The sequence below is a fragment of the Aythya fuligula genome, chromosome 25 (genome assembly GCF_009819795.1).
Source record: "Aythya fuligula isolate bAytFul2 chromosome 25, bAytFul2.pri, whole genome shotgun sequence".
NCBI lineage: Eukaryota > Metazoa > Chordata > Aves > Anseriformes > Anatidae > Aythya > Aythya fuligula.
Window position 1 is genome coordinate 5,835,612 of NC_045583.1, and position 23,100 is coordinate 5,858,711.

The 23,100-nt window shown below is 44.6% G+C and overlaps 1 protein-coding gene across 1 annotated transcript; it reads right to left on the reverse strand.

The window, feature by feature from the left end:
* Nucleotides 1–2,414: 2,414 nt before the first annotated feature.
* Nucleotides 2,415–12,815, reverse strand: LRIF1 (ligand dependent nuclear receptor interacting factor 1). The gene is given in 5 exon segments (XM_032203369.1): nucleotides 2,415–2,930; nucleotides 2,933–3,374; nucleotides 4,716–4,994; nucleotides 6,467–7,982; nucleotides 12,751–12,815. Coding segments are annotated over 5 exon segments (2,340 nt in total). The 3' UTR covers nucleotides 2,415–2,892.
* Between the last annotated feature and the right edge of the window lie 10,285 nt (nucleotides 12,816–23,100).

Sequence of the window (23,100 nt, forward strand, 5' to 3'; positions counted from 1 at the left end):
CAGCCAGTGTTCCAAGCTTCTGTTTCACAAAGCGACTCGTAACAGATCACAGATGTTAACAGATGAACAGTGCAGAAAAACCTAATCCGTGCTACAGACGCTGTGACTAGATGAGGAGCAGTTCCAACAACGTGCGATGTTCCTAGCAGTTGACAGTCCCTTTGCTGCTGCTGGTGGTGCAACTTCCCCACACCAGCACAGCAAGGTCCGTCTCTCAGTTCTGTGATCCTCTCAACTTTGCATTGATGCTGTTCCAGGAAAAGACATCTTCTCTTCCACAGATGGCTTGGCAGTGTTCTTCCAAATTGTGTCACATTTTCCATTACTTGATCACAGGGAAACAGCCTATTCACTTCTTTTTCTACCAAACCCTATTGGCCATGTTTCTTCAAAACCTTGCAGTGAGGACTCTTCAAATTTTCAGTATTTTATCGGTGTATATAGAAAATCCAGGCATAACTGACCACTTTGCCAGGGATAAGGAGGTTCTGGAAGAAAGGTGGTGTGCTGTAGGACTTCAAACACAAGAGTCCTTCCAGCAAAAGCAGAGGGGAAACAAACTCAGCTTCATTCATTTCTTTGTAGATCATTGGAAAACAAAGACTTTTGTCAGAAGACAGGAAAGATGAGAGATGTTTGTTGGAAGAGTATCACAACTGGTGAGCACAGCACCAGATGAGACATAAGGTTGCCTACCTTTCTTGTCTGATTGCTGTCCCATCGCAGTGGTCTGGCTGGGCTGGATGCTTCATAGCAGCCTGTATGGTGCTGCAATCTGGATTTGTGACCCACAGCGTTGATAATGCACCAGCGTTTTGGCTGTCACAGAACATGCTTGCACAGTACCAAGGCTTTCTCTTTTTTCACTCTGTGGGCAAGGTGGGAGCAGACAGAGCCAGGACAGCTGACCCAAAATGCCCAAAGGGATGTTCCATACCATATGATAGCATGCTCAGCAAATAAATGGAGGATGAAAGGAGGATTTTGAGTACATTTGTGATTATCATGTTTGCCTTCCCGAGCAACCATGTATGCTGAGGCCCTGTTTAGCCAGGAAGTTGCTAAATATCTGCCTGCTGATGACAGATGTTAAATTATTATTTTACTTTGCCTGTACACGCAGCTTTTGCTTCCCCTATTAAATTGTCTTTATCTCAATCCTTCCTTCACCTTCCTTCTTTTCTCCCCATGCTGCAGGAAAGGTGAGTGAGCAAGCAGCTGTGTGGATGCTTGGCTGTTGGTCAAGGCCAACCCACCACACCCATGTATGTGTGGGGAATATTCCCACTTTTCACCAAGAAAAAAATAATGAAAAAAAAAAAAAGAAAACAGAACCAACTGTCTCCTCGTTACTGCTTACAACTCCCAGGCAGGCTTAGACAAACTTAAGACTTCAACTTGGACTTCTTCCAAGCTTTCTGGAAGAAGCATGGATGAGACAACAAACAGATCTCTTCCCCACTGTTGTCATTAACTGCTCAAAAACAATAAATAAATAAATCTCCCATAACTTAGCCTCTTTGCTTTGCACATTTACAAAAAAAAGTACATATGACCTGCTTGCTCTGTCTTATAGACTAAGTTATACAGGGATCAGTAATGTTCAGTACAGCCATACATGGACAAGAAAAAAAAGGGCAGGTTTTGTTGGCAGTACAGTTTATCATAATTAATCATAATGAATCAAGTTAATCATAGCTGCAGCAATGAAACCTAACTTTGAAGAACTGCAGGAGAACCTAACAAAATTAAGTGACATGAAAAAATTAAATGTGGCACAAAGGGACATCTTCTAGTAATGGGGCTTGGTAGTTCAGGTTCATGGTTGGACTTGAAAACACTGAAGGGATTTTCCAACTTATTGGAGTCTATGACACAGCCAAGAGAAAGTAGCAAAAGGCCTCCATCCAACACCTGACAAAACATGCTGGGGAAATATGCTACAAAGATCTATAAAAATCATGGTGGCAAAGACAGCCTGAGTGCTCATTCTCTCCTACAATGCAAAATTTAGGTAGCATCAAATGTAGGTAGCAGGAGACATGCAAATAAAGACTGATCAAGCTAATGGAAGAGACATTCATCGAGAATTATTAAAGATACATTAAAGATACCACTCACAGATAAAGAAATGTGCCTTTTTTGCTTCAATAAGTAATGATTCAATAGAATTCTTTAAAAAAAAAAAATCTCACCCCTTGAAAAAAAATAATCACAACTAATCTTCAACATTGCACTGCTGGCAAAAGCCTTATAAAGGCTTACAACAATAACAGTAAGAGACACATATCTATATAACTTTACTGGCATACTTCAGATGTTAGTACTGGTTCCATCTTCACATCTGTAAAGTATTTTTATTTGTTTTTTTATAAATATCAGTATTATTACTGCCTGAAGTCTAACCCCCAGACCACTTAAATAGCATTTATTAACCACTGACCATTGACCTTTTATGACAACTGACAGTTCTCAACGATTCACAAAAGTTGTCATGCATTATAAAATATTATGAAAACAAAAAATATTTACAACTGGGGTTTACAATTTGCATTCAGATTCTAAGAGAGAAGCCACAAATTTCCAATATGGGAAAGTTTATTCTCTAGGGCTAATACAGAAACCCCTTCAATTCAAAATATAGAGCATATACTAAAAATAATAAAAACACTTTTCTTCTGCATTCTTCGATATGTGTGCATGTCCCAGAAGCAGAATATGATGTCCACGTCTTTTATTTCTGGTCTTTAACAGGAACCCTGTACTTTACTAAATATATATAGTAAATTTTTTAAAGAAATCTTAAAGGATCCTCTGTCTACCAGAAATATTCATGTTCATTTAAACACTTTCTTCTTTAAATCACTGAAATGAAGATGAATATGGTCTAGATCACCACCTACAGTATTTCAGGTTTGCTGCATTTTTCTACGCATCTCTTCAAGTGCCGCTTCTCGTTCTCTTAAGAGCTGTTTAAGTCGTTTTATCTTTTCATCCCGGATTGTTTCATCCAAGTCTGGCGGAGTCAAAGGGAAAGCATCATCTCTGAAAGAACCTTCGAAAACTGAAGTATGATCTTCACAGGACACTAAAACTGGAATATGTGAGTCTATAACATCACTATTTTGAGAGCACGTCTCTTGCTCGGAGTCCCTCCCAACAGAGGATGTAACAACGTCTGTGGAAATACTTTGCTGCAGTAAGACTGGTGGAGGGGAAGCACTTCTGTTAAGCAGGATGGAACTTGGGCCAGTATCTTCTGAATTTGAACTTGTGGTTGATTTGACTGATGTTTTCCTTCTCTTTCCACTGTCTGACACCGATGAGGATTTTATTTTTCTTTTCTTAGATGAATCTTCCAGATCCACAATTATCTGTATAGTCAAGAAACACACAAAACATCCTTCTGTTAAGTTGAGCATCATTCTACCTTATTCACAGCTCATTAGGCACATATTACGCATATTGCTGTATGCTTCTTAGAATTACTGTATGGAAGATGTTTCTTTTAGCAATTTGAGCAAACATACTTCCATGTTCAGTAATGTTTTCTAGCAAAGATTCCTGGTTAACAACTCCAGAACGTTAACTTTCTTCCTCACCCAATAGTCCACTTCTGCCCTTCCTGTGCTTGCCTATCATTTCATGCTATCACCTCTTTAACTCTAGACTAAACCAAATATTTTGAATCTAACTTGGTGGAAAAATGCAAAACATTCTTCAGGCTGACATTTCCAGAAAGCTTAAATGTTAGAGATGAAGTCCATTACAAAACCACATTCCTCTCAACTACCTTGCTATTTAAATTTTGATGTACCTTACTATGAGCAGGCAGTAGATCTGCCTAAAGCTGGGCTCTCAACATAGAATTATTAAAATCTGAGAAAGCTTTTGACTGGGTAGAGTAGAATCATACAAAAGAAAGTTTAGAACACTAAAGCTGAACAGGACTACTTTGGATGGCTAAAATCAATTTCATGCGTTAAGATAGAAGTTCTTACATTAAGGGCAACCTTTCCAGAAGCACTCAAGAACATCCATAGCCAACGACAAAGGGCTAAGTTTATAAAGACATTCACAGCTGTAATGACCAGACAGGTACATGAGTCAATTTTTTTTTCAATAACACTGCATGCGACCAAGTGGATGCTTTTCTTTGGAAGTCACACATTTTGTCATGTGAATGTCTGAAGTGCCTTGAAATAATAGTACTTGCCCGATTTTGAATTCACAGGTAAAGCTTCCCAAGAAATCATTCCTCTATTATTCTGCATGTATTCACTGCACTACTGGATATACATAACCGTTTGCAGAAGGCTAAATATAAATCAGAATCACAGAATCACAGAGTTCCCATTCCAATAAAGGCTATCCTTTTGACAGTTCATCCACCACTAGAGGGTGCTTCAAAGCATTTGTTCTTTTTATTTCCTCCAGCTGAACACAGAAATGAGGATTAAAAAAAAAAAAAAAAAAAAAGAAAAAAAAAAAAAGGAGCACTCGAGTCATACTGAAGTCATACAGCTCTATAGTAGCACAAAACTAAGTTCTAGGAACAATTCTCACAGGGACTGTAACAATTACTGGCTTCCCCCGATGAATCCCAAGTTGGGAGGGTCCAAACAAAAATCATAGCCCTGTACTGATCATACACATGCTGCTTTCTGAATGTGTTTGCAGTACACATACTTTAGTGCCAAAAACATTCAAGATACCTTTTCCTCTGTAACACATTCCTGATGTTGATTTGTTATTGTCACATCTAATGATGATGAAACGCAAGAGTCATTTCTCGTTTTCAAGTTGTTACTGGAACACACCCTTTCATCTGGTTTCTCACTGGAGGTTATCAATGGTATTCTCTTAAGGTAGACTCTCTCCTCCTTGGTGAGACCAAATTTTCTCCTTAATTCCAAGTATTGTTTCCAATGTGGCTTCTCTTGGTGTTTGATTTGATTAACTTTTCCCTGTGAATCCATCTTTTCATGCTGGACCTGAAATACAGAAACAGGGTGGGAACCATGAATCTCTCTCCCTCTCCTTCCATGTATACAGAAGCCTTAGTTTACTAGAAACACTGGGAAAATAACAATTTTTCACAAGAGTTGCATTTAACATGTGTAAGCCAATTTTGAGGAATTATGACATATTATCATAGGTCTAACATTATTTGAGTTACCTAAAACACCAAGCGTCTTGTAAAACATCCAGACAATGCAAAGTCCAACTAGTAAGCCATATAAAGTAACCTACACTAAAGCTTAGAAGTAACAAAGGAAGATGATGAAAGATCAGACGGTGTTCTTTACAGAGTCACTTTCAGGCTGTTGAAAACACTCCACTTTGATAATACCAACAAAGCACTATTAACCAGCCTTCCTACCTAATCTCACTGTAACCTGAACTGTTCCTCAACTGCAAGGCCAAGGTGACATCACTATGTCTGGCACCCATAGCCTTGCAAATTTATGGACTATAAACAACTAAGGCAAATGAGAATGCTACCACTTGGCATCACACAGCACTCAAGAAAAAATGTTTATCTGAACAGTTTTGTCAGGTTAGGAACAATCAAAAAAGAGGCCCTACTGCAATGATTAAATGCCTCAAATGTGCATAAATATGCTTAGCTGACATTCCTCTTCGGCCTGGTCAACATAAGCAAATACATACTTGCTTCAGACCAATTTTTCACCTGCAGACAAATTCATTCTGTCCTCCTGGGCAACCGAAAGCTTGACTTGCAATCCTTCATGGGCATAGAGTTTGTGCAATTTTCAGCTAAGTTCTCTCTTCGATATTTCCTACATTACAATTTTAGAAGAACATGTAGACAGCCTGAAGGGGGAAAGCACCGTTGCCATTAAAGCTCCCGAGAGTTCCATCTGCCTGACATCAGCCATGACACAAAGGAAGAAAACCCCTCTACACCACAGCATGAACAGAAGGGAACGCAGCTCCCGCCTTAGGCTCTCTGAGACAGCAGAAACTGGAGCTGTAATGCCTTCGTCCTAACATGACAATCCCTGCTTGTCCGCCTTGTTCTCCTCTCACGTAGCTCTAAGCTTCTCTACTTGACATCACTCCTACAGCACGGTCAACTGCTGGGAAAACACAGCATCAGTGTTTGAGAGCAGAGAGCTACCAGATGAACAGCTTTCCTGTTCTTTCCACTTGCTGTACGTAACTTTTATTTCTTCACAAGATAAATTGTCTTCTCCTTGCCCTTTTCTTTATGCCTTTTCTCACTTGCACTCACTCCAGTGCAATTTTGCAGGGAAAACAAAACAAAAAAGTATTTTCCATTTTTGAACCAACGAACTACACTTTCAGACCAGCATTTCTGGTGACCAGAACGGTCACAACAATCTGTGAACTTACTATCAGCTATTTTATTCCAACAGAACCAGGAGCATATAATAATTTAGCAGACACTGAGATTGGCATGTTTATTGGAGAGAGTTACCTTTTGCCAGTCTTCACTGAAAGCACACTCTTGTTTAGACTGAGGTAAAACAGCACTTGCTGCTCTGGGGGAATGAATCATTTCTTTGCCACCTTGGCATATATTTTCCTGTGTCCCTACTGCTGTAATAGGGGTCGCTCCACTTGAAATGCTCATGGTCAGGGGCAAACTCTTCCCCTGGATTACAGCAGAACTGTGCTCCTTAACACTTGGTGTCACCAGAGCTGCAGGTGCGGATTTTAAGTCACTTCTTAAACCAGCTGATGGAGAAACTTTTGCGTTTGCACACATTTTTGGATCTTTCTGAGACAGCACCATTCCTTTGCTCTTTGACAATACCAGATTCACCACTTTATTGGTTATTTTAGTGACTTCAGTAGAAGCAATTAGCTTGGATGTCTCCTTTTTATGTGAAGCATCAGAAGAGGAAGATGCTTGTTTGTCAACGTGGGCTGACAGAACATCAGAACCTCTTTTGGTCAACAAATAGACTTTCCCACTGTACATGACCAGAGCATTATCTTTAAAAGGTGTGATTTTTGTTTGGCTTCCACCGGGACCACTAGAACAGAGCGGTAAAATATTCGCAGAGTTAACTTCGACATTCTTCATATCTGACAAAGTTTTCAAGATCTTAGAAGCCACGTTATTTGATGACTTCACGGGAATAAGGCAAGGCGATGATAACTGCGGACTTTCTTGCACAATCCATTTCATTGGTGTTTGCTGGCACTTCTGATCATCAGATGTTACTGTCTCAGGAGAAGAACAGTTTGCCATTTGTGTAGCTGTCATTATTAATGTTTTTGAAACGTCTGTGGTGGCTTTGGGGCAAATGGTTTGCAACCGCTTGGGAAGTACTGTTTTCACCGCGTTCACAGGTGACACGTAAATAACAGTTGGCATTTTTGTACTGTCAGCTCCTCCAGACACATTTGTTGCTGCAGCTGCAAGTATTTTTTGCTGTATTGCAGGTGGTAAAAAAGAAGCTGGGACAGATTTCACTTCTGCATCAGCTGGTATCTGGAGGTGGTGGTCAGAGGGTAGTACTGGAGACTTCATAGTAGCGGGAAGATTCTTTGTGTTTACCAACATGTACGCAGAGTTACTCTGGTTAGATGAACTTGTTACAGCAATGTTCTGCAAAGACAGTCTATCAACTGAAACACAACTGCTCTGGATGTTAGCAGCTGATTTTGCAGTTAAGCTTTCTGTTTCAGAACCTGCTCTAACGCTTTCCTGTTTGTCTAATGTCCTTGTAAGAATTATCTTTCCAGGATTAGGAGACTGAAAAACAGGTATCTTAACAGATGAAGGTGCAGTAGTATTGGCAAGCTGTGTCTTAAAAGTAAGATGAACCGGACTAGAAATATTCCCTTTAGGATTATTTGACATGGCTGAAGACTGAACTATTGGCACAAAGTTTCCAGAAGATTTAGAAATTGGAAGTAATTTCAGAAGGTTTTTTCCATCTGGTCCCGTCGTCTGAACTACTCGGTACATACAGCCTGCAATGCTTAACAAAACAAAGAAAAGAGACAAGAAAAAGAAAAAAGAAAGAAAGTGTAAGTGAACACAGCACAGATATTTTAATTAATGTGCATCAGTGAATTGTACACCCAACGCTGCTATGCCTTAGAAACAGATTAACTACTGAAAAATTCCAGACCTAATCTTCAGGAACTTCAGGGCAAAAATAACTCTGATCTACTTACTGTACATTTTGGGTTAGCATTTCAGAGTACCACAGACTGTCTAAAAACAACATCCAACTATTACACATCAGAAAGGCAAGAAACAGCATCCTTTTCAGACTGAAAAAATATATACTTAAAAGACCCAAGAAAACACCTGAAATATTCTCTTCTGCTTAGAGAGCCCTTCCTTTTCCTTCTAAATGGAAGAAACATAATTGACAAATTTCACAGAGGAGCCGTATTTTTTGCCACCTGCTGCTTTTAATACCCCTACTTAGCACTAAGAAGTATGAATTTCAGGAAAGCTTTGGGAAAATATAGGCAGATTAATTGCATGGCAAGGTGGAAACAGAAATTACCTTTGACACATACACAAGAAAAAAAAATAAGATGCAGAATACATTCCGTTGGTGGAACAGGACGAACAGTGACCAAGCCATTTGCCTACATCTCACCTGCTCGCTCATTCTTTAGACAGATACAGACTACAAAGGTGGTCATCTCCAAGGAGAGAACAAAATTAAATGTGGTCAAGGAACGTACAGAAGCTCTGTGCGATTGATGAAAACAGAACTCATCAATCTGGGAAGAAAAGGGCCTCAAGAACTAGAAAGAATACATGGAGTCCGAACCAGGGAAATCTGAAGAGCAGATGCAGTTGCAAAGACAAAAATTCTGAACAGCAGACAGACAGAGAGAACCTTGTCCATCCAAAAGTCAGCTCTGACTGCTTCAAACGCCAAGATAGGAATGACAAAAGACTTAGGTCCGTTCCAGGACGGAGAGGCTCTTCCCCACTTGGAGCGAGTTTGCCTGAAGGCAGGCATCTTCCCAAAGACCTCCTGGACTCAGCAGAACCTGAAGCCCCGCAGAGGCGACATGGCAGGCTGAGACACACGAACAAACCAGGATCCCTCCCTAGATGAAGCAGGATTCACGGTCTTGACATCAGATCCAGAATGATTAAAAGGCAGAACTGCCAGCATCACTTTTGGTCACCAAAAGCACTCTAGCTCTGTCCTATTGACTTTCTACATGGATAAATCCATTGCGAACATGGCCGTGAGGGTGCTTCCCAGTGCTGGGTTCTGTTTACTGTCAAGTAGCATGGGGAACACCGGCAGCTTTTCTGGCAGCAAAGCGATAGTTTGGGCCTCCAGCTCAGCTCGGAACAGAGCGATTCGGATACCGTTCACGCATCCAACCGTTGCATCTGCTCAAGAAGTCAGCCAAGACATTGTCTTTTTCCAACAAGTAAGAAGCCACAAGGATGCTCTTCACGCCCCGAGCAGGACAGTTCCTGGCACAGTCTGAGGTTGTGTTCTCCTTGACAGCTGATATAAAAACTATGCTACTGCTTGTCTAAAGGCTGTAGACACGCATGACTTTCCTTGCTGTAACCGTAAAATTAACTCCCACGTCCAATGCTTGGGTACAGTGCCTCATTCCTAAGCATATGATGTGAAAAATAAGAGGCTTATGTGATTTGTCAGTGCAGTGGACAGGAAATTCTGTGATACGTTTTAAAAATAATCGCATACTAGAAAGGACAACATGGGCAACACACTACGTAGTTCTGGATGGATGCTGCTGTCTGAGGTTTTAGTAGTAAAATGGAGTTGGATGCTTTGGAATCTGAAAGGACAGCTGAGAAAAACTAGCACTGAAGAGAAATGAAGCTTTTTTATCTTCACATGCTATGCAAAAAGAGCAGGAAACCCCCAAATAACTGTTTTCTAGAAAACAGCATTTGTTTGCCTGAAACAAGTAGCAGGTATTTACAGGACTGCAGAAATAGAAAAAGGTAAAATACAGATAAGAAAGAAGGAAGGGAACCATTCAGATGAGATACTAAGAAGTCTTTCACACGTATTTACTCCAGTATCTATGAACAGGAAGGGAAGACGTCACTGCCAATGACTTCAGACACTGTTGTCTGGAGGGGACTACAACACTTTCCCCATTTCAGATGCAAGTTGAAAATTCTTCATGGTATTTATCTCACTTCACTAAAGACTCTTCCAGGAGAAACAAAGAAATAGCCAGGACTGACACTTTGTATATTACCAGAACAAAGCATTTCCAGCTTGTTTGTATACATGGTTGGGTAACAAAGACGAGATCTAGAACCTACTTGTCTGCTTTCTGTAGCCCTTTTTTTTCAGAAGAATATGTTTTGAGATTTCCTTAAGCAGAATGAAAAATCCACTAGTTTCCCCCTTTAAGGATGTCAGATTAATTTTGTTAAGGAAATGGGTAAATTTTCCTTAAATTATATAAATACAGGAAATGTACTGAGTTGTAGTTGGGGAGTCTTTTCCATAATAGCTGAAGTAGAACTTTCTTCCTCCATTTTGTCCTCCTCCGCTTCCCTACTCTTCACAAATATAGAACTTCCCAAAACTCCCACATTAACGCTTAGAAATACTTCTGTTCTTGCACATCATCAGATTTTAGTTCGGCCCAAGGCCTGAACGTTAAGGCAGACCCCTGACCAGTATTTCAGGACAATAAACTAGAAGAAATAATAGTGGTGGATGGTAATCTTCTCTCCACAGAAACTTTGTTTCAGAAAAATCAAAACGGAAAAATCAAAACAGAAAAATCAAAACAGAAATTTAGGTAGCCAGCTTTCCTTTAAAAAAAAAATCTGTGATATTCAGAGAAAACTGATGTCTACATGCCATTTTTCTTGACCAAAACCAGTCATTATTTCCTTGCATAGACAGTCTGCATAGCGATACCAAAAGCTTCCTACTCAACTAGTAGCGTGGCGTTAAGCAACCTACAAAACAGAGACAGCAGAAGGAAGCAGGAAGTTGTTGGTTTTTAAATTACTATTTTTCCGTTAAGCTAGAAAAACAAAAAGAATTCCCCACATCCTTCCTCTGTTGAAACAGAATTCCTGTTGTATTCATTCACACAATCAGCCACAATCTGACGTCCAAGACTGCCTCAAGTTCTCATCCCATATTGTTTGTTACTCTTACTAAGCACCAGACTCAAAGAACAAGATGACGATGATTCGTCTTCTGTCCCTGATTTTTGCCATACCAATACACCCTTAGCACATTTTCAGTGAATAAAACCATTTGCTGAATCCACTATAGCCACTAGGGCAACAAAAATCATGATCTTGCCACCTAAAAAATATATTGGTGGAGATAAAAAGAAAGATTTGCTCAAGCTTCAGTTCCACTTCAGAGTTGTTGGAAGAAACATTCTCTTTCAACTCCAGTCAGCTACTTTCCAGATTGCATTTACTCCCAGATAATGCTTTAGAGACAGCTTTCACCTCCTCTGAACATCAATAAATCAACCAGGGACCACAAGCACTACAAATGTCAGAGAACCAACTTCATTTATTTTAATGGGTACAGCCAAATCCTGGAAGCGGCAAAATAGCATTGAATTGGAAGCATGCACCTAGAGACAAGATAAAATGAAGTGACCATAGACTGCGTTTTACGTAGCTGTATCTTTTGTCTATGTGCTACTTGAATATGTTAATAAAGTAATTTTGTTATTATCTGAGCAAAATCTAGAAACTGATGCTGAGTTTGCACACAACGCCAGGAATCCCATCCAGAATTTAGGCACAAGCCGTTGCTAAAGGCATAGCGTTTTCCTGTAATACAGCTTAGTAATGGCTGAAGGAACATTTTACGCTTGGCACAAAAACGCTTTCACCCCCTGCAGAATATTTCCTGTAGTAGGAATAATTACTGCAGGGCACGCTAATGGCCGGGGAGCAGACCGCAGGCTGTGAAGCGCCACTCTGCCCATCAGTGACCGCTGCCCTCCAGCCACAAACCCCTGGCAGCGCCACAGGGAACGCAGCCAACGCGCCCACCCCATGGCCACAGCCTCTGAGGAGCCCAGCGGGAACACCTCGCCACACCGACACCTCCAGAGAGGCCACGCGATGTGTGGGGAGCTCAACCGCAGCTGGAGCCTGCGGCGTAGAAGCATGGCTGCACCTCCCGGTTCCCTCAGCACGGCCGGACAGCCGCGTGCTGTTACGGGCTGGGAGCGTGGCGGGAGGAGGACGACCTTCAGCCTCCAACGCTCGGTGTCTGCCCGCTGTCCGCCGCAGCACTGCCTCACGGGAGGGCGTCGAGCGGGGCGGGCGGAGGCGTGAAGACTTGTGCAGGGCGGCGGCGGCCCCGCTCCCGTCCTCAGCACCCCGCTGCCCCGCTCCTGGAGTCACAACCGGCGCCGCTCCCGTCCCCAACGCCCCGGTTCCCCGCTCCCAGCCTCGCCGCCCCAGCATCGTGCTCGCGGCCTCGACGCCCCGCTGCCCGCTCCCGGCCCCGCCGCTCCTTCCGGCGGCCTCCCCCCCCCCCCTCCCCGCACCGCCGCCTCGCCCCCCACCGGGCCGGGCCCCTCAGGGGGCGGCTGGAGGGCGGCGGGACCGTACCTGCCGGGTCGCTCCCTGCTCGGCCGGGCCCTGCCGAGCCGCCCGGGAACACGGCGGCGGCGGCGGCGGCTGCGGCAGCGCTGCGCTGCCCGCCCCCCTCCGCCCTCCGCCAGGAGGGGGCGAGCGCCGGGCCGGCCCGCGCCGCTCCGCCCGGGCCCGGTACTCACAACTGCGCGGCGCTGCCCGGCCGCTCCTCTCGGCTCCGCGGGGCCCCCAGCGGGCGGCGGGACATGGCGGCGGCGGCGGCGGCGGACAACGCTCGGCGGCGGCGGCGGAGCGGAGGGAGGCAGGGGCGGGCCGAGGCGCCGTGTGCGTCACTTCCGGCCGCCCCGCCTACCGCAACCACCACCGGCACCGCCGCCGCCCGGCGGCCATTTCCGTCCGCCGCCGCTTCCGGCAGGGAGCGGAAGTGGAGCCTGGCGCCGCCCGGCGGCCGCTAAGGGTACGGCGGGAGGTGGCGGCGCTTCCGGCGGTCGCCGGAAGTAGATGGAAGCGAGGAAGGCGCGCTTCCGGCGGCCGGGATTTAGGCGGGAAGCGGCTCCCGGCAGCCCTGGGACGGGGCCGCGGGGGGGCTGGGGGCTGGGGGCGCCTCACGGAGCTCCCGGCACCGAGCCCCGGCGGGGCAGGGAGGCCTCGCCCCAGGCCAGGCTGCCCACAGCCCCGGCCAGCCCGGCCTCGAGCACCGCCAGGGATGGGGCAGCCGCAGCCTCGCTGGGCAACCTGTGTTGTGCCTCACCACGCTGACTAAAGAATTCCCATCTAATGTCTAATTTGAGTCTCCCCTCTTTGCGTTTAAGACCATTTCCGCTTCTCCTGTCATTATCTACCCAAGTAAAGAGCCCCTCTCCACCCCTTCATAAGCCCCCATTAAGTGTTCCAGGACCCCAGTGCGCTCTCCCCAGAGCCTTCAGGCTGAACGACCCCAGCTCTCTCACAGGACATCTCCCTGACAAGGCGAACATCTGCTCTCCTGGGCTGGGGTTACCATGCTGTTCTTGCCCTGCTCTGAGCACTGTGTATGCCATGTCCAGGCCACTGACCCCCTGGCGTGGCTGTTCTGGCCCAGGAGGGTGATTAAGATGTTGCCCTGTCCTTTGGTGGAGTCCTTGTGCTGTAGGCACAAACAGCATCCGCGCTGAGCTGGACTCTTGATGCATTTTATGAAGGCAGAACTGAACTGCCCATGCTCCGATGTATTTCCACCCCGATTCTGCTGGCATGGGGACACCATCTAAACAGCTGCCCCCAGCGAGCGTCCATTTGGCTTCCTCGCACAGCCCACCTTGCTGCGGGAGGCGCGATGTCGGAACAAAGGTTGTGAAGCACTCACAGCTCCATGGCGCTTCTGCGTCCTGCCAGGGGTGGCAGTGTGCGGAGGACAGCCTGGCTCCGCTTTCCTCGGCTCTCTCACGAGCTCCATCTATCTGCCCGTACCTTTTCCTCGCCAGGAATCCTCTGCTTGTATGAATCTGTTACTGCTCCTGAAGCTCTGCTTGTGCCTCGGTGCTTACAACCCCATGTTCCTAGCTCTGATTTTCTTTAACTGCCTCAAAACTACATCTTCTAGCTCATACTGAAACTCCTTCTCAGTCATCTCATTGCCAGGCATCCTTCAGCCACTTCCCACTTACATCTGCTCTGCCTCTGCCACTGAATAGACTTTGCCAGTTCCCCCCCCCCTTCAGAAGGGGTTTGAGGCGAGACCAGGTAAGCACTTGGCACCCGTGAACAAACAACCTACAGCATTCTCAGGAAATTCCTGATCCACAGATCATTAAAATCTGGGAGAGCAGTACAGCAGATGAGTAACACTCATGGCAAATGTGACTTCCTGGTTTTCTTTGGATCTCAGTAGTCCTTTGTTGTTCCCCATGTAGTCATCCCATCATACACAGTCTTCCCTTCTTCCCCACACTCATCCCCACTCAAAGTCTACAGCCATGGGTCACCATTATCCTCCTGGACTTTCCCTTCATCCCATCAACCGACTTCTTCAGCTCACAACATCACTGAGCAATACTTACTCAGATTTTCCAGCCTCCTCCTGCTAATGAGTCTTCACAGGTTCACCAGCATCCCTTCCCTACGCTCACAGCCTCCCTAGGTACTGTCTACCTTTTCATTTGTGCTACATTTTCTCCAACGGGAGGCACTGCTTTATCCAATTAGCTCACCCAAATAAACTTACACACTGGGTTACTTCTCAGTCCTTCACCCACCCACCAATCCCTTCACTCCTTTTCACTCCACCTTACCCACAGCGCTCACTTCTCTCATCTTTTTTGTTCAATCACCTCCCCTTCAATTCCTTAGAGGTATCCTTCCACACAAATGCCTTTCCATGACATGTCCTAATAAATAAATTCATACAACTTCCAAGATTTGCAGAGACAGTCGTTGTATTTCATGAAAACTTTCAAAAAAGGGAAAACTTTCAAAATAATCTGGTACAATCTTGCTTTTACCAACCATAGGTTGTCAAAGCGACGTGAAACCTGGAGCACATGTTGGATTCCTTGTCCTGTGTGGGAGAACAGCTTGGTAGAATTGTTCTCTCTCTTTGATGGGGCCTTAACTTGTATGACTAGTACATAGAAAACTGTGAGCAACATTCCACCTCTCTCCAGATACCTGCAGGGTAGATGGTCCTGTCTGTGCTAATTATCCTTTGCAGCCAGAATATAAAAACTGACTGTTTTCAAGGATGGTTCTTCTGATCTATTTTAGACATCCATTTTGAGATGAACTCAGTCACTCCCAAGACTTTAGTTCCCTTTATGGTCAGCAGAAGCCTTGGGTGAGACAGAGGCTGACCTCTAATTTAGGGCCTCAGAGCTAGGAATCTGCATTTAGTCAGATTTTAAGACACCTCTTGAGTGCAGACTAAATCTCTCAGTGGCATGAAGTACAACCTGCTTGGCATCAACCCAAATCCCATCTTCACAATGCTTTGTTCACTTTATCAACCACAAAGTTGATAATTACCAATGTTGCCAAATGTGGTATATGGTACTCAACATCATACAATCAATGAAGATTTAAAATCTATATTTGAAAGAGTCTTGTTATTGAGTTTGAAGTTCTTCTTTGGGAACAGGTTGACAGATCCTCTTACGTTCCTTCCTCTCTCTCTCTTGCTTCATGACCATTATCTCTCATTAATTCCACCCCTCCCAAGCAATAGAATGAGTCAAAAGTGTCAGGATTTGTGAATCTGAAAGCAAAATTCCACTACCACTACTGTATTGGGTGTACATGTTCCATTTTGGAAGCAGGGGCACTGCAGGGGCAGAGGAACCCATGCTGGAGCAGGTGGGTATTTCCTGAAGGAACCACAGGCCATGGGGGACCCACAGTGGAGCAGGAGAAAGGTGTAAGAAGGAAGGAGTGACAGAGAGGAGCTGTTGTGGACTGACCACAGCCCCCATTTCCACCCTACAAACTGCCTTGGGATGAGGATAGGTAGAGAAGTTGGGAATGAAAAACTGAAGTTGAGCCTAGGAAGAAAAAAAAGGGGAGGGAGAGAAGTATTTTAATTTTTGTCTGTCTTTCTCATCACCCAAATCTATTTTATTTGGCAATAATTTAAATTAATCTTCCTCAAGTCAAGTCTGGTTTGCTTGTGATGGTAACTGGTAAGCGATCTTCCTGTCTTTAGCTTGATGAATGAGCTTTTTCTTGTTTTCTTTATTGAGGAGGAGGAGTGAGAGAGTGGCTGGTTGGGTGTCTGACAGCCAGCCAAGGATTTCCCACCACAACCGCATTTACAAGAGTTCACCTGCAGCACTTCATCCACTTTTGCACTCCTCTCGGCGCCCAGTATAAAAAGGCATCAGCAAACTGGGACGAGTCCAAAGGAGAGCCACTAAGGCTGTTGGGGCTGGAGCACGTGGTTTATGCTGGGAGACTGAGAAACCAGCCTCAAGGAGAGCAGTGCTGCCTGCAGGCATCTAACTGAGGGGCAGCAGAGCAGACACACCCTGACTCTCCTGGAAGGTGCACAGGGAAGGGGCAGGAGGCACAAGGCACAGCCAAGGGAATTCTGTGCATTCTGGCTGGGTAGAAGAATAGAATTTTTGCCATGTAGGTGGCTTAGCACTGGTACAGGGGCCCGAGGAGTTTTTGAGATCTCCTTCCTTGTAAATACTAAAATTTAACTCAATAAAGCTCCGACAAGCTGGCCTACCTTTGGTGTTGGCTGTGCTTTGGGGGAGGGTTGGACATTTAACTTAAACTATTCCATTATTTTGTTAGAATGACCATGAGCAGCATCACCTTCAGGTCAGAACAGAAAATTCCCTTCTCTGACTAACTCAGAGCAGTAAAAAGAACCTGACAGGGGGTTGGAAAATGGCAGAAATAGCCTTTGCGGTAACATCTAAAGTCAAATTATGAACAGACGGTCTGTTCCTCCCTACCTCTTATCTAGGATAGCTCAAGGCATGTTGCTACAGAGATCTAAACCATCTCCCGATCTGTGCAGCTCCTGCTAGACCTGAGAAACCATAATCTTTAAGAACTACTATTTCTTTACAACATGCCAAACCAGTAAGAAGACTGACTTTGGAACCTGACATGCTGCCATGTACAGCATAAAACCAGCGACATCTCCATGGATGGATGTGGCATGAAGACACTTGAAGACAGAGACTTTCTGGAACAGCAGTGCAGGTGAAGCCAGACAGAGGCACCATGGCTGGTCAGAGGCCAATCTGTGTCACCTCTCTGAGAAGGACCAGGGCCAACCTAACCCTGCACTGCTTCAGGATATTGTCTGGAAAACGACCTCATAATTTCAGCCCAGAAGGGAGCCTGTGTCATCTCCCATGTATACTTCTTGCCCAGCAGCTTAGAACTCGTGAACAGCTTGCTTGTACCATGGCTAGCACTTCTGAATCTCTTGCCATTCTTCTGCAAGGCCTGTAATCTCTATTGATTTTTTCTTTAAAGCTCCATAAGCCATATAATTTTAGCTGATTTTCCACTTCAAAATATAGTTTTATATGGGAGCTCAGTTTGGAAGCCAGTGGAACCTGCTAGACACAGAAATAAAGTAGATAGTAGAAAAATGCAAGATAAGGTACAAAACAAGTAGCACAAAGTCAAAGAAGTAACAATTGAGGAGTTGAGAAAATCACCAGCATGAGCATGACAACAAATCAACAAGCAGAATAAGAGTGTGATAGTCGCGTGAATACTGGTATAGCCACCAATGAGCAAGCTTGCCAAGTAGCACAACTGGTACACGCAGAGGTGCTAAGGGTATAAATGCAAGAATATATACTCAATAAATGCTTCAGTTGCACACCAGCCTGAAGTCGTGTGATAAATTCCCTTCAGTTTTGAGTCTTCCTGTTTTCTGAAGATGACCTGAGAATATAAACCATGATTGTTAAAATCATATAATGTATTGTATACTTGAAACAAAAACAAGAAATAACTTTATTGATATTGGGGGATTTTTTGTTTGTTTGTGTTGTGTTTTTTTGTTTGTTTGCTTTGTTTTGTTTGTTTGTTTTGTTTTTTAATATTGATGACTAGCAATGCAGTTCCTTCACTGCTCAGAGATAGTGAAATAACAATCAGCTCAGGATCCCAAAGAGATCATGTAGAGAACGAACTTTCTAGTTCCAAAGTCATTAGCAATGTTATTTAATGGAGGCTAGGAGCTAGAAGAAGAAGGAAGGTGAAATGAAGTTGTCATGGAGGTTTCCAGGGGCTAACTTGTGAACGTTTGAGGAGGAACTTGGTCTGCTTAACAAAACAAGAACCACTGCACAATTCTTCCAAATTAATGCAGGTGCCATCTTGGAAGTTCACCTAACCCATGAAGTTGTTTTTCTACTCTGATGAAAATATGCCCAATAAATTCCAAACCTGCATTAATCCATTCAGGCTAAAGTGAAGATAATCCCTACATTTCAATATCCTTAAAGGGAAGGACATATTTAACTCAAATAAAGGGCAAAGTTTATAGCTCTTCCTGTCCTTCCATGCCATACCAATAGCAGGAATTTACCTGAAGCTACTTGCAATGATTTCTGTATGTCCCCAGATAGGAATTAGGTCAATATCTAATCACCAATGGGTTCACCAAAAATCACCACTCTACCCAGTCAAAAGCTTTTTCCCCTCTTTTCCTTCCCTTCCCACATGGATATCACAATAAGCGAGGGACAGCATCTGACTGAATTGGGAATGATGCATCTGACACATTCCAGACACAACCCTGTTCCAGGGCAGCCAGGTAAAAGGTCTGTGGATAAATTTTCCCTATTTCACAGCAGCCTGCAATGTTCTGGCCGCTACGCTGAAATCAGAAGTTCGTTTTTAATCTAGAATACCTCAAAGACCCATATCTTTAGGACTAACTCATTTTTTCATTTCTTAAAAGCCAAGGAAGCTTGTCTCTCAAAAGTGATCTAAAATTCAGTTATCGACCCAGTGGCTTTCCTTCCCTGCAGACTTTATCCAGTTAGATGGGAGCTGGTCTGAGGCACTTGTTTTCTCTGCAGTGCAGTTCTGGCCACAGCAGGATCACCATTTCCAAGTGATATTTACTGTACAGCTCTTGCTGCAAGAAGATGCCAGCTAGGCTTCTGGAAAATTACAGTTCCTTCAGATTTGAGCAATTCTTGTTAAATCTTTCAAGCTCCCTTTGAATTGGCAAGATATTCCAGCCTCTGTTAACTATGAGAAACATTTTTACTTTTTTCATTTACAGGAAGCCAGATTTAAAAAAATCCCTCAAAGACTTTTTCATAGTTATAACTTTTTCCTCAGGTTAATTTCACATGTGTCATGTAAGGTGTAACTCAGCTTCCTCCAAACTGGAAAACAGACACACAGATTTTGCCAAAACATCAGTTTTGATGCAGTCTTTAGCAGATACCAGTTCAACTGTTTGTATTCTTTTCCTGCCTGCTTATACAGTATCATTTATTTTTGACTTTGAGTTTACAACACACCTAATGAAAGCACATACTTGTGCACAAAACTGCCAAGTTGTTTATTTCCTGAATGTTTGCTCAGTCTTCTCTTCAAAAGGATTATTTGGCTTGTAGGTCTAACACCTCAATTACCATATCATAAGACTTGCTTTTGCCAAACTTGATGCCACTGAGATATCACAAGATGGCAGATTTTTGTAACGACTGATTCCCTAATAAATATGGAGTCTTGTAACACTTGTGACAGCACAAGATGATGCTACCAGAGAGTTTGCCATGTGCTCCCTATTCAGTCCATGCTACATAAATTGCAAAATCTTTTCTACTTCTCAATGGAATTTTTAGTGGCAAGTCAAAGCTGTGCATGCCCTACAAAGGCTCAGTTCCACTCTATATAATGCATGCCAAATTAATATTTTCAACCATGAAAAGCAAATTTGCAAGTATAAAGCGGTAAGCATCTAAATTCACTGCCAGTTATACAGCTTGGAAAGGTAAACGGCATTAGATACGGCAAAAAGTAATTTTAATAAAAATACGGCTTCATGAGGGTTCACAAGAATTTCTTCAGCTCTTCTGATTTCTAGACATTAAACAAATGCCTGAAATCCTACAAATTTTACACATTGATTTTGGTCCACCAAATCTTCACTAATAGGTTTTATTTTGTTAGAGTTTGTGCTTTGCTGTTGTTCTTTTGTACAATTACAACCACAAAGAATTAAAATTCAAAATTCAAAGTTTGAAACACCAGTGAGCTGTTTGAGAATCCATTACCATCATTTTTATAAGCAGCGGTTGTTTTAGAACAGGTGAATGGTTTGTTAAAAACTCAATTAATTTAAACAGCAATATCACAGAATCACAGAATTTTCTAGGTTGGAAGAGACCTCAAGGTCATCGAGTCCAACCTCTAACCTAACGCTAACAGTCCCCACTAAACCATTTCCCTAAGCTCTACATCTAAACATCTTTTAAAGACCTCCAGGGATGGTGACTCCACCACTTCCCTGGGCAGCCTGTTCCAGTGCCTCACAACCCTTTCAGTGAAGAAGTTCTTCCTAACATCTAACCTAAAACTCCCCTGGCTCAACTTTAGCCCATTCCCCCTCGTCCTGTCACCAGGCACGTGGGAGAACAGGCCAACCCCCACCTCGCTACAGCCTCCCTTGAGGTACCTATAAAGAGCGATAAGGTCGCCCCTGAGCCTCCTCTTCTCCAGGCTGAACAAGCCCAGCTCCCTCAGCCGCTCCTCGTAGGACTTGTTCTCCAGGCCCCTCACCAGCTTTGTCGCCCTTCTCTGCACCCACTCAAGCACCTCCATGTCCTTCTTGTAGCGAGGGGCCCAAAACTGAACACAGTACTCGAGGTGCGGCCTCACCAGAGCTGAGTACAGGGGGACGATCACCTCCCTAGCCCTGCTGGCCACACTGTTTCTTATGCAAGCCAGGATGCCGTTGGCCTTCTTGGCCACCTGAGCACACTGCTGGCTCATATTCAGCCGACTATCCACCATCACTCCCAGGTCCTTCTCTGTCTGGCAGCTCTCCAACCATTCCTCTCCCAGCCTGTAGCTCTGCTTGGGGTTATTGTGCCCCAGGTGCAAGACCCGGCACTTGGCCTTGTTGAACTTCATGCAGTTGACCTCAGCCCATCGGCGCAGCCTATCCAGATCCTCCTGCAGAGCTTTCCTACCCTCAAGCAGATCGACACACGCACCTAACTTGGTGTCATCTGCGAACTTACTGAGGGTGCACTCGATGCCCTCGTCCAGATCATCGATGAAGATATTAAAGAGGACCGGCCCCAGCACCGAGCCCTGGGGGACGCCACTAGTGACCGGCCTCCAACTGGACTTGGCTCCATTCACCACGACTCTTTGGGCCCGGCTATCCAGCCAGTTTTTAACCCAACGAAGCGTGCGCCAGTCCAAGCCAAGAGCAGCCAGTTTCTTGAGGAGAATGCTGTGGGAGACGGTGTCAAAAGCCTTGCTGAAGTCAAGGTAGACCACATCCACAGCCTTTCCCTCATCCACCCAGCGCGTCACTCTGTCATAGAAGGAGATCAGGTTCGTCAGGCATGACCTGCCTTTCATAAACCCATGCTGACTGGGCCTGATCGCCTGCTTCCCCTGCAAGTGCTGCATGATGACTCTCAGGAGGATCTGCTCCATGAGCTTTCCTGGCACTGAGGTCAAACTGACAGGCCTGTAGTTTCCCGGGTCTGCCCTCCGGCCCTTCTTGTAGATGGGCGTCACATTTGCTAGCCGCCAGTCGATTGGGACCTCCCCCGATAGCCAGGACTGCTGATAAATGATGGACAGTGGCTTGGCCAGCTCCTCTGCCAGTTCCCTCAGTACCCTTGGGTGGATCCCATCCGGCCCCATCGACTTGTGCACATCTAAGTGCCGTAGCAGGTCACCAACCAGTTCTTCATGGATAATGAGGGCCACATCCTGCTCCCCATCCCCTTCCACCAGCTCAGGGTACTGAGTATCCAGAGAACATCCGGTATTGCCACTAAAGACTGAGGCAAAGAAGGCATTGAGCACCTCTGCCTTTTCCTCATCTCTTGTAACTAAGTTTCCCCCCGCATCCCATTATTTTCTAATGAGACCAACTGTAGAAAGTTTCAAGATTAAAAAATAGATATACAGGTGAGTAAGAAAGAAGAGAGGGGTAAACTACAATTTTGTCAGGACAATTCAGAGCTTGGGAGGAGTAAATATTGCATAAAAGCCATGTTTTCTACATTTGAGTGGGCACTCCACTGCCTTCCACCAGTGGTTACAACACACAGGAAAATAACGATTGATCCTGATAACAAACCCCATAAAATATTCAAGAAGTAAATAAGAATTCTAAATCAGATTTTAAAAAGCGACTGATTGCTTACTAATTTAAAATAATGAAAGGCATTAGGTGACAGATTTCTGTGTTCTGGGGGTCTGGTTCTGCAAAGGCACTTTGACTAAACTCAGGCACCAAAATCCAAAATTATGAGAATGACTTAAAGCTTTTATATCCAGAACTTCCCCAACTAGCAGAAGCTTGAGAAATCATAGCCTAGCTAACCAGGAAAACCCAGCCACAGTCTAGAAACCTGGCGTTTCTCCTCTAAGCCATCTCCAAGCTCGGACTGTCAGCCTGGACCTTGTCTGCAGCAGCCTGCTTGGTCCTTCATCCACCACCCAACGTCTGGGCCCCGGCTGTGTTTTGGGAGTCAGACAGTGGCATTCACGACACAGACAGCATTGTCCAGGGAAGGGGCGCGTTGCTCTTCCCACTCTGCAGCCTGTGAAGATGCATGGCCCAAAGAGCCCAGACCTCAGCTCCCTGGCAGGCTTAGCTGTGACACAGGACCTGCAGCGAAACTAAAACACATTGTGGGGTCCACAGCAAATACCTCCCATCCCAAAAGCATCAGCCATTGGAAGCACAAACAGGGGACTCCACATTCAGGGTGAGCTCTAGGCTTGTGTTCAACATGTGTGTGGTGGTTCTTTCCTGCAACAAAGCCCTCGGCCAGCTAGAATTATAGACTAGAATCACAGAATCATTAAGGTTG